At 35.1% G+C, this 12,322-nt stretch overlaps 2 protein-coding genes across 2 annotated transcripts; one reads left to right on the top strand and one right to left on the bottom strand.

The window, feature by feature from the left end:
* The first annotated feature begins 2,155 nt into the window (after positions 1 to 2,155).
* On the top strand, positions 2,156 to 6,464 carry LOC110634190 (trihelix transcription factor ASR3). Its single transcript, XM_058144651.1, has 3 exons — positions 2,156 to 3,300; positions 3,792 to 3,833; positions 5,844 to 6,464. Exons 1-3 carry the CDS (start codon positions 2,589 to 2,591, stop codon positions 6,137 to 6,139), a joined length of 1,050 nt encoding a protein of 349 aa, XP_058000634.1. The 5' UTR covers positions 2,156 to 2,588; the 3' UTR covers positions 6,140 to 6,464.
* A 523-nt stretch (positions 6,465 to 6,987) lies between these two features.
* On the bottom strand, positions 6,988 to 9,388 carry LOC110632783 (uncharacterized). Its single transcript, XM_021781116.2, has 2 exons — positions 8,907 to 9,388; positions 6,988 to 8,123 (listed from the first exon to the last, which is right to left on the bottom strand). Exons 1-2 carry the CDS (start codon positions 9,300 to 9,302, stop codon positions 7,194 to 7,196), a joined length of 1,326 nt encoding a protein of 441 aa, XP_021636808.2. The 5' UTR covers positions 9,303 to 9,388; the 3' UTR covers positions 6,988 to 7,193.
* Between the last annotated feature and the right edge of the window lie 2,934 nt (positions 9,389 to 12,322).

Genomic DNA, 12,322 nt, shown 5'->3' with positions numbered 1-12,322 from the left:
AGCCCATTGGTTTATTAAAAAAAAAAAAGGAAAGTTGATTTTGATTCCTTCCACTGAGGGATACACATACCCTACCCCAAATCAATGTCAAGTGTTGCACTAACATTGGATTAAGATAATCAACCAAAACCCTAGTCTATGAATGATTATTACACACAAGTAACAATCTATGAGTGAGAGAGATGCTTATGTGTTGAAGCCTTGACCAACTGTAGGAATTAAAGGTGATTGGTCTTGGAATCAACTTTTAACTTCAATAAATGGCTAGGTCTATTCTATTCTATATTACAGCTTACCATACTCAAAATGTTGGCAAATGTGTGGACCAAATATAGCTACTTGTATATATATAGATGTAAGGTCACAGATTAGAAAACCAGATTGCGTGTGCTAAAATTCTAATAACTTGCCAAACGAAAGACTCTTTATACAAATAGAGCAAATAATGGATTGACAAATGTCCACCAATTTGTCTGTTGCTACCTAATACCGTTATCTTTTATGTTCCACAAAATGCTAGGGTAACCATCTTCTTGCCAAATCTAGAGACTAGAGTGACGTGTTACCCAAACTTGATGATTATGGCATTTCTCCATTGCTCAATTAAGGATTTATTTGTAATTAACCATTCCCACAAGTTGACAGAATTCCTTTTCCTGATTGGCTTTTGGGAGCACTCTCTTATGCTCATTTATATATATAATATATATTGAAATTCAAAGATATGGGTTTTTGTCCCAACTGCCTTGATATGTAAAATTAAATCTATTAATAAAAAATCTTGTCTTGATGAAGACACGTAAGCCAAAAAGATTTAAGAGATTTGCTATTTTTGCTAAAATTAAGTCAATGATTTTTTTTTAATAATTAGAAGTGTTTTATTAAAATTAATTTTTAAAAATAATTATAAAGATTTATTATTATAAATTAATTTAATAAAAAAAAAGAGAATGGAATATGGAAATCTAAATCTTCCATAGACTCTGGAACTGGGTGATGAAAAGCTATAGCAATGGTAACTTTTGAAGGTGGGCATGAAAAGTAACAATCAGATGAGATCGATTAGACTCAAAAACCGAACAATCCAATCCAATCTAATCCAGAATACCAACATCACTACACTAACTCCTTAATTGCTTCAAGTAGCAAACGCCATAATTAGGAGATAATTCTGGTGATTAAGGGAGGCACTGGACCCACTCAACGCATGCTACTCCTACAAACGCAGTGAATGATCAAACACCATGACCTTCATATAAGATCCTTATTGTTCATGGTGGCCCTCTCGTCCCCTTTTCTAATCAAATTAAAAAAAAAATGGAAATAGAAATTAAAAAAAAAAAAAAAGAATCCAACAGCCAAAGGGTAAAGGTGATTGGAATGGAGGGGAGAGAGATGGTCCCCATTGTATCACAGGGAGAATATGACTCTTCACTTACCCTCTCCCTAATCGCAGCCCCTCATTAGACATGTGCATCCAAACCCAGCTTTGTAAGCTTACGTCTATAAATAATATTTTTTTTAAGACAACTAATAAAATATAATATTGCTTTTTTTATAAAAAAAAAAAAAACTTTAGTCTTTGGGTAAATTCATATAATTCAAAAGCATACAAAAAGCACCCGTAAAGTTATTGGGTATTGACATTTAAAATTTTTTGTCCAAATTTTAAAGTCCGAAAAAAAAAAATTGCTTTAATGGAAGGGCCATGCAAAAGCATTACCCATTAACTTAATATTAGGGTAAATGATTGGGGTATTGGTAGAGCATCACCATTTTTAGAGGGATTATTCAATGAGTTAAGTGTACATATATTTTTCTCTAAATTTGAGGGCGTTATCTTTTAAAAATAATAATTTTTTATATTTAAAAAATACTATTTTTTTAATACTCAAAATTAGCCTTGTTTTAAGAAAAGTTTTATCATAATTTTTAAAATCATAATTTTAAATAATATGTATATACATTAAGGGTGAATAAATTATTTTGTTAAAAAAAACACTATTATTATATTCATGAAAGGGTAAAATTTAAAGTTTAAAGATTAAAAAGATAAAAAAAAAAAAAAAAAAAAAAGTAGCTTAGGTGAAAAAAAAAAGGAAAAGAAAAGGATACGTGGCAAAATGTAGGCCAACAAGAAGAAACGCGTTGAGTTAAAAAATACTAGCAAGAAAAAGACCCAAAAGGGCTTGACATGAGAAGGGTGTCCCTTGCCCCGTCCAAAACAAGAAAGTGGCATTACCTTATTATGCCTTTAGCTTATCCAAGAAACCATTTATTAAAGATTATTCAAGATATGACCCATAATTAATTATACCCTTAATTATGGATTAAGGAGATAGTCAATAGCTATACACTGGAATCAGTAAAAACACAGAAACCACTAATCCCATACCCTACCTTCTCCCTCTCTTCTACTCTAGTACTCCTAGTACTTCCCCTTCTCTCTCTCTCTCCTTTTCTTTCCCTTCTCTTCTTTATCTTACGGAGAAGGGCCAATAAACGCCGTAACGAGCTCTCCCTTAGAACGCCGTTACTTTCCCAAACCTCTTGACTCGCGTCACGTGCCTCTCTAAATATTGTTCCCTATGGTTTTAGACCAGCAATTAAACTTGCCACCAAATACCGTTGACGGCCAGCCCACTAACGGCGTTGACACTCGCTCCGCTTCCATCGATGGCGGAGATGACGGCAGTAAAGCCCCTAGACTCCCTCGATGGAGTAGGCAAGAGATTCTCGTCCTCATCCAAGGTAAAAAAGTCGCCGAGAATCGGGTCAGGAGAGGCCGGACGGCTAGCATGGCTTTTGGCTCCGGTCAGGTCGAACCCAAGTGGGCATCTGTCTCATCGTACTGTAAAAGGCACGGGGTGAACCGGGGGCCGGTTCAGTGCCGGAAGAGGTGGAGCAATTTAGCTGGTGATTATAAGAAGATAAAAGAATGGGAATCTCAGATACGCGAGGAAACGGAATCGTTTTGGGTGATGAGGAACGACTTGAGGAGGGAAAGGAAATTACCGGGCTTCTTCGATAGGGAGGTTTATGATATTCTGGATGGAGTTGGGGATGTTTCGGCGGCCGCCCCGGGGCTCGCCCTGGCTCTGGCTCCATCGACGGAGCCGGCGGAGGATATGGAGGCGGTATTCGATAGCGGGAGGAGCGCGGCGGCTGAAGATGGGCTCTTTTCGGACTTTGAGGAGGCCGGCGGGAGCCCCGAAAAGGGGCCAGTTGCTGGTGCTGCTAAGGAGGTTCCACCAATAAAGGCGGCAGCAGTGGGAGTTGCTGCTCCTGTACCCATTTCAGGTAATTGGACTCGGAGGCTTTTTGAATATATATTTATAGTTTTGGGCGTTTTGCCTTTTTTTCATTTTGTTTTTTGTTCTAAAAGAAGCAGAATTTATCTGGCGTTTATGCAATAACTGTGGTTGGTCTCAATTCCTTGGAGGGTTTATCATATTGTATTTTTTTTTTTGGCATTGAGCATAGATTTTCGATTTTTTTAGAGATGAATGATTTTATAAAGTGGTGGAGCTCTAATCACTTGATGGTGAGAGTTGGCTCTCTATGTTTCTTTTGTTTCCACCTATTTTCGCTTTCTTCTGGGTTAAATGAACACACTCCATGCTTGTTCTGATCCATCTCCTATCATTTACTATTTATTTATTTCCTTTTTTTTTTGGATGGAGTGTTTGTAACTATTAAAATTTTGCTTTCTAGTTAGCTTACGATTAAGATAAAAAATTTTCCTTTGTAAACTTCTTGCTGATATTTTATTTTTATATTTTGATTTTCAGAGAAGCAGTACCAACCAACTCTTCAAGCAGATCAAGCTCAAGGTAATGCTATTTTAGTTGGCTGAATATGATTGTGACACCTGTATTCTTGTTTCTGGTTGTTTTCATTTTTTTTTTCTTTCATAGGGCTAACAATCATCATCTTCTTCTTCTTCTTCTTCTTCTCCCCTTTTCGCCTTGCTTATAGCATCTTCTTTTGCGTTTTTCAACACTTCCCAAGTTCCCCTCCTCTTTTGTTTGAATAAGAATTATGTTCTTTTTGACTATGACTAGAACCAACTCCTACTGGTTTAATAGCTCATACTGTCAAACATTTTGAGAGTGCAAATTTCAATTTTATGTAAATTACATTTCAGGCTTCTACTGCAAGCATAGTTTCTCGTCAAATGAATTGACAGTTAGAATTGTTACCATCAAAGCTAAATAAAGCACATAAATGAATGCTGCAATTTGAAAAATAATGGAGCTATGAATATATGATACAGTGTCATGACTGGTCTGTGATTCCATGATCTATGATTGTCTTTGGGGATTTTGAGTAGGCACTTCAGTCCAGTGTGTCATGATGAGCTTGCATCTCATGTGATCTGAAATAATTCACAACTACCGGCATGATACATTACTCCAGTCTCAGTTGTGCTTCAGTTGATGTTTAAGTGTAAAAATCAACACAAAGTTTGTTGTTTGAAGGACACGTAACCACATAACTGAGATTAGATGTATTTTTCATACTGTTTTGAGCACCTTTTTATGTGAGTCATGGTTAAAATCCATTAATTGGCAGGGAGGTGGATGGGGACTAAACCATTCTCTGTACTTTTATTGGTTTGGTGGATCCAAAAAAGCCAATTGAGCTGCAGAGAGATTGGTATAATGAAATCTTTAGGTTCTCCCTTTCCCCCTCTATTTAAACATAAATATGTTGAAGATTTGTATGGTCTGGAACTTGGACAGAAATTTTTAAGTTGTTTACAAGATGTAAAATATGTCTTTTTGTCATACTATCCACAGACTATGGGACAGAGAATTATACAGGAATTGTCTACGCTGAGGAATTGACATTGTTTTTATATCTTATGTTAAAATTGCACAAAAAGTTGATGCCAAATCCATTTTGTCATTGAAACTTGACCTGCTGTTGCCTTGCATTGCATTGAAATGTATTATGAAGCAATGAAAGGGTACCAGAGTTTCTGTGTTTCGGAAACATCTCACAACTAAAACTTAAGGAGACTTGCCCAAAATGTTTCGGGGCCATTTCTGTAATTTAGAAATAATTGGAAACATGATTCCAATTTAGAACTACATTTCTCTCACCTCTTGCATTGAAAAAAAATATCCTTTAGAGAAGCTAGAGCTTTAAGACCAAAGGCTTTGCATATGATCATTGGATAAGAATGGGTTTAACAAAAGATATTGGTTCAAAGGGATAGACCTAAATTGACCTAGAAGCATTACACATTTCCAAAGATTTAACTCAAAATCGTTTAGAGTGGAGAAAGAGAATCCACATAGCCAACCCAAAATTTTTGGAATAAAGGCTGAGTTGAGTGAGTTGAGTGAGTATTGGTTCAAAGAAGGATATGATGAAGCACAAGAATACTCATGATGGGCTTGGTAGGAAGTGAAGTGCATTGAAGGCGTCTATTAGATTTTTTTTTTTGGTTGTATATACAATTTTATTTATATAAAATTAAAATTATAAGTATTTCTATATTTTTATGTAAAAGTTAAAATTTATAAATATAACCTTAGTTTTATATTTATAGATTTCCCCCAAGTTTCCATTTCCTACAACTTTAGTTTATGCTGTTCCTCCTTTTCTATTTCTGCATTTTCTCGTTTTTGTTTTCATGCTATATGGGAAATATAATATTCTCAATGTTGATCCACGGTTGCATGCATTCTAGCTTCTCCCTTTCCAAGTTTGTGGTGCTGGTATCTGCATCTAGAATAATAAGTTGCTGAACACTTGTTGATTGAGTGTTGATAGTACCAAAATTTTCACTTTATTATTGTTAATAATAAAACTGTCATCTTTGCTCTCTGCAGGTACAGCAAATGAGAAACAGCCAGCTTCCAATCCTGAAGTGGGTTTGGGTTCTGCCTCACATGAGAGTCGGAAACGGAGACGGTTCACAACAGATGGGAATGAAGAAACGATCAATGTCCAGAATCATTTGATTGGTGTCTTGGAAAAGAATGGTAAGATGCTGACTGCTCAACTTGAAGCGCAGAACACCAATTTCCAATTGGACCGGGAGCAGCGGAAGGACCATGCAGATGGCGTGGTTGCTGTTCTTAATAAGCTTGCAGATGCTCTTGGAAAAATCGCTGATAAATTGTAGCAAAAGGCAATCTGAAGACTGTACATAATGAAGCTTCTCTCTTAGTTCCATACAAGATAGATGAGGTTGAAGTATTGGTGAATTAATTTTGAAGAATTTTTCTAGGATCACATTCAAGATGGTTTCACATCCTTTTTTGTTTTCTCCCATTTTCTGAATATTTTTCCTTTACATTTCGACACTTGGTGGCTCAGCGCCGCGTATAGGGTCTATACACAGGTAATAAAGTTGTGGATTTTAGAGTACATAATACCACATTTTATTACTTATCCAGAGAGTTTATATAGATCTTGATTTCCTGTTTGAAGTTCGGGAGATTTGTACAGGTTACTGCTTATGTTTTAAATCTGTAGTGCAAATTAAATCTTCTCATTTCTATGATTGAATTTGGATACAGTATGGAAGATATTGATATAATAATGGTGATTAATTCAGGAAACATTGAAATTTCTTGCGCTTTGAACTGTTACATTTTTCTAGCCACGATACTTCGGATTGAATTTGGATACAGTATGGAAGATATTGATATAATAATGGTGATTAATTCAGGAAACATTGAAATTTCTTGCGCTTTGAACTGTTACATTTTTCTAGCCACGATACTTCGGATTGGTGTAAAGTGTTGGGCATTAAGTTGGGCTTCAGAATTAGCTGGGTCCAATGAATGCTTTTTACATCCAAACGAGATGTGGGCTTCGGTCCACAAGAGCCGAAATATCAAAACCACAAAAGGTATTCTTAGCTAAACAAATGGCAAAGTATAATTTCCTAAAATTAAAAGAGTAATAGCACTGCACAAACTCAGCAAACTACAACCTGCATTTTGGTAATGAACTACACCCAACAGATTCTGCATTATCAAACCTGAATTTCATCATCATTCATAAAATGCATTAAACCAAATGAGAAGGCATGCTTCTATTTTGCACACAACCATGTTCTAAGGGCAAAAAGAGAAAAAACTACTGAAGGCTTCAATCACAGCAATTACAAAATATTATGAGATTTTAGTAGAGAAGTCTAATGATTAGAATCACAGGAACTTCACAGGGAGTCAAGGATCAGATTCATCTGTGCCTGACCTTGTTCGATACTTGCGACTAGCCTTTTGGGAACCATCACTTTTGATTATGTCATTTCTTTCTCTTTCATCTTCCTCCACTACACCAGCTTCAGACTCTTGTGATTCCCCAGCTGCAATGCCAACAGGTAAGATTGTATTCCGCAAGGATTGATTACCATCCTCTTCCTCATCTTGCTTAACCTTGCAGCTGTAATTACCTGCTTTAAGTTCACCTGCCTTTTTCTTGGGAACAAAAGTCACCGACTTCGGAATTGGAAGGTCAGCTGAGGCATCCTTCAACTCTGATCCTGATCCTGTGGATTTTAGATCTTTGACCAACTTAACAAAATCCATGCAAGCCTGGGTACTGGATTTCTCTTCAACTTCACTAGATGAATTAAAACTGTAATTGGTATATTTAAATGGATTCTGTAAATAATCTGGAATGCCATATCTGTTCTGGCTTGACATGCGTTCATCGTCTGAAATCATACAGTTCAGTGAAGAACTGCCCACAGAAATGGCTTGAATTTTTTGGGATGCTTCTTTCTTGCATACAGTTTTACAGCCAGGGTCAAACCTGACACGTTTATGCCACTTGGAATCTGATTTGTTGTCTTTCCTTTTTAATATAGATCTCAATTGACTGCCACTTTCATTAGATGGTTTCCGATGGAGCTCTCTAACTTCTGCATCACAACCATGGTGAGAATTCAATTTTTGAGCTTCAGCTTCATCTTCTCTCAGCCTAATTTTTGCTGCCATGTGATTAGCACGTGGGTCTTTTGTGCCATGTAATGACTTGGGAAGTACATTATGAATGTTCAAATAAGACTCTTGATTACCAACATTCTTCATATAAAGACGCTCCCCAGCATTTTCTCTTCCTGAAGCCACTTTATCATATTCATCTTCCTCTTCCTGCATTAAGTAGTAATCAACAACACATCGAACTCAGTTATAAACAGCAAAAGAAAAGGAGGAGGAGCAGTCGAGCAGAAGAAGAAGAAGAAGAAGAAGAAGAAGAATATAAAGAGAAGGAGGTAATGGAAAAACTTAATCTAACATTCCAGTTAAAACTGAATGACAAATATGTAATGCTGTTCCCCAATTCATGCATCTACTACTTCGTGTAAGAATATCCATCTAATCATTTTAAAAACAAATAAATAAACGCCTAACATGCCACAACAATGTCTAGAAAATAAGCACTCAAACTCCATTTCCATCGAATAAAGTCCTTAGATCACACATTGTCACATTTCATTGCCTAATCTTGAGACATTTAAGCATTGAAATGTCTAATTCGGACACTTTGTTAATGAAAAGTAGTGGGAGCTTCCTGGATTAATGATGCCATATTTGGAGACTGATATTCTAGTTCGTATATTGACTAAGAAAGAAGAAAGAGCTCTCCATTTAGAGGTTAAAAGTTAAAACAATAACACTTGTTTCTACAGCCAGACGCTGCCCTAAAATACAAGGGGCTAGTGTCCTATAAATAAAGACTTCAAGAGTTTCAGCTTTGAGGTCAAAGAAATGTGTTCATTTCTGGTATAGTAGACACATTTAAACATTATTTAATGCAATTTCACAAACACTTGGCGATCAGTACTAGTAGTTCTCCACAGAACATCAATCAAAAAGCACAAGCTAGCAGATTGAACAACATCAAATCAAGAAATAGAGAAAAGGAAACTAAACCTCATTATCGAGAGTACGGTCCAAGCCAATGGAGGATCTGATATCCCATTCATCCACACCATACGTGCCCACTCCTCTGCTACTCAACGTATTAGACTCATCATGATCATCATCATCATCATCATCATCATTGAGATCACATTGGAGCTCTCTACGAAAAGCCCTCCACCGATCTCTTTTCAACTCATCAAAAGCAGAAGAGCACGGTATTTCATCCCTGTCATGTGTTACGGCGTCTTCTCTCCTCCATTCTCTTCTCTCGACCTCATCGTCAGTGAGAGACCAAAGAGTAGATTGAAGAGACGAGGGTTGCTGCAAGGAAGATGAAGTCAACGATCCGAAAATCTTCTCCACTCGGGCTCTGAAGCTATCGTCCATGGTTTCTGAGGCTGCCATTCAGGATTGTTGATCTTTCTTAATCGGTGGATGTTTTAGGCGATGGCAGGGCACCGCCTACGGGTTTTCCTTTATTTCTGCGGGGCGTTGTGGTAATTTGAAATTTGGGCTGATAAGCTCAATATGTTGCCCACCATTTCTATTGGGCCCGTTATGCGTTTTGAGGAAATCCGCTATTATTTCCACCCTCTTTCTTTTTAATTTTTAATTTTTCATACAGAACAAAATCAATATTTTTCCTTCATTTTTATTTTTCTCCCTTTATATTACTTTTCTTCCCCTTACCTCTCCATAATCATCCACAGTGTAAGCGTGAATTACTGGATTAAAAAAAAAAGCTATATATATTAATTATGGATGGGAAGAGGAAAAGGTAAGAATTGTTTACTTTAGTTTTCTTTGTTCATATGAGATGTCCTTGTTTGCTGGTCTCTTGGTTTCTTCTTTTCTTATTTTAATTTTTTCTTCTACTTTATAGTTAATTAAATAATGTGCACTCTAATTTGTGTATCATTTACCTTATGAGTCTACCATCTTTAGGTATTGGTTGGCACTTACTGCCCTTCACATGTTTCCAATTCCATTATGCTTTTCCTTTGCACGTCTTGATTTGCTGGGGAAAATAGTTGTTCAATTAAACAATTCATGCAATTTTTACACCAAAAACATCCCCCATGAGTTAAGGGGAGGGCTCTCTCTAGTTTGGCCAGAGAGAGATTTTTGTCTTGATTTTTTTTTCTTTTTTTTTTCAGATTTATCTGGTTATATTTATCAATTTTTAGGTCAATTTTTACTTTTTCTAAGTAAGGGACAGTCTTTTTCCTTTATTTGAAGAGTAGGTTTCTCTCCTCACTATCAGACGGAATTGTGCATAAATAGTAATTTTACCGTGATTTTTGCCATAGATCCAATTCTTATTGATTTATCTTTTTTAGAATGAGTTGCATGCAGGTCAATGGCTACATATTTGAGATTTTTTTTTAAAAGTTTTCTTGCTTTGCGAGGGGTCTATGTGTTATGGCATAAGGTATTTCTAAAGTCTATATCCAGTTAAGGCCACTCATCCTTAAAGCTTCTTTGTCGTGAGCTCTACTTCATCACCCCGGCAAGTTGCCAGTTGATTTGCGATGCTTATGGTACTATGATCTCTGCTCTCATTTGCCCCCTGTGACCTAGTTTTGCTTTGTTATGGGTTGTCACCTATTTAGGGTTTCCTTACTGGCTTTGAAAATCTACGTGTCCGTGCGATTCCCTCATTTTGTACTTAATCGATTGTTGGTGGCTTCTTGTGACGGTTGAAATTGAAGGCCTCTGCGTGCAACAGTGTTGCTTTGGATTCCTGCTCAACATTTAGCAGGGATTCTAATTCGGGTCTTGCACTCGTTTACTTTAGGGTTCTTAATTGTGATTTTTTCTTTCTTTCTTGGGTTTCGTTGGCAAAGACCTAAGCTAGATTTATATGTAATTGGGCCATAGCCTTGCATGTGAAATGCTTATTAATACAAATATATATTTCCATAAAAAAGTACAATTTAGAAATCGTTTATTATATATATATATATTTACTTAAATTTAAATCCGAAAAACACAATTCAAGTAATTTTTTTTTATGAAATAAAATTTGATTTGTAAACATATAACACATTTAATTGAAAATTTTGTTCAAAAAGTGGAGTGTAGGGCTATAGATTTTACGTTTGAATGAAGAAGGAACATGAAAAAAAATAGAAAAAAATAGAAAAGAAAAGAAAAAGAAACACAAGCGGTCAAAAAGTAAACAACATTAGGCCATAGTTGTCATCATAAAGTCTTCTTCTTTCTTTCACTTTTCATCTGCTACACATCTACATTCACTCCTATCTTTGATCAAATTCCGTTTGATCTCTTTCTTTTTTTTTTCTCTATTATTTTTATTTTTATTTTACCTGCTCAAATCGGTTTAATTTATTCACCTTTATCGATTGGTGGGCATTGTTCGCAGCACTAGGGAGGAGGTGGAGCGTGCGCCCAGAAGAGAAGTTTGCGGGTCCCAGTGAATGATTTTATATTTATTTATTTTTTCCCATTTTGAATGATATGAGTGCTTTCGCTGTCTCAGAGCGAAACATTACATTACATTACTAGTTTAAATTTTAATTAATTAATTAATTTTTATTTTCTTGCACGGAACTGAGCAGCCAGCGACTTTCATTTTCTTCTGTTGAGCAGGGTAGCAATGGGGGGAAGTTTGCGTTGTGCCCCACCTACGTCAAGTGCTGACTGTGCTTTACAGAAGCATCTTCAGATTCTATGTCCTTCCCCCACGCGCTTACTCTAGTCAACAATTCAACATCAATTTAACCATTTCTAATATTCCTAACTCATTCTAAAAATATCATAATAATAATAATATTTAAAAATACTAGCAATACTATGTAAAATTTAATAATTTAAATTTTATTTTATATAATTAAAATCTATTTTACTTTTTAAACAGAATTTTTTACTAATACCTAAATCTGTTAAATTATATACAAATTAATAAATAAAATAATTAAATAATTTATTTAATGAAAAATATTAAATTTATAAAAAAATTATAAATTAATACGATAAATAAGAGAGTTAAAAATCTTAGAAACATTTGGAATTGTCATAAGCTAAACATAATAAGGATAATTTTACAAATGTACCACTTAATTTAGTGAGAATAACTTTTATATTTATTAAAACAATACTTTAAATTTTCATCAATTCAAAATGCTAATGTAATAATATTTTTAAAATTATGTGACAATAGTCAATAAATTTTTAGACTTTAGATATAACGAGGAAATATTTAAAATGTTAATTTGATGAAAATCAAATGTCCCTAAAGTGATGAACTATTAAACTATAAAGTATATTTGTGAAATTGTTTTAAATAATTTTTTACTCTACTTGAACATAGGCTATATACAATAAGATTCAAATCAATGGCAAAAAAAAAATGTTAAAGAATTACTTATTTTTAATTTGATGTTATTATAATAATTTTTATT

The sequence above is a fragment of the Hevea brasiliensis genome, chromosome 3, assembly GCF_030052815.1.
Source record: "Hevea brasiliensis isolate MT/VB/25A 57/8 chromosome 3, ASM3005281v1, whole genome shotgun sequence".
NCBI classification, from domain to species: domain Eukaryota; kingdom Viridiplantae; phylum Streptophyta; class Magnoliopsida; order Malpighiales; family Euphorbiaceae; genus Hevea; species Hevea brasiliensis.
This window is presented reverse-complemented; position numbering and strand designations above follow the sequence as displayed.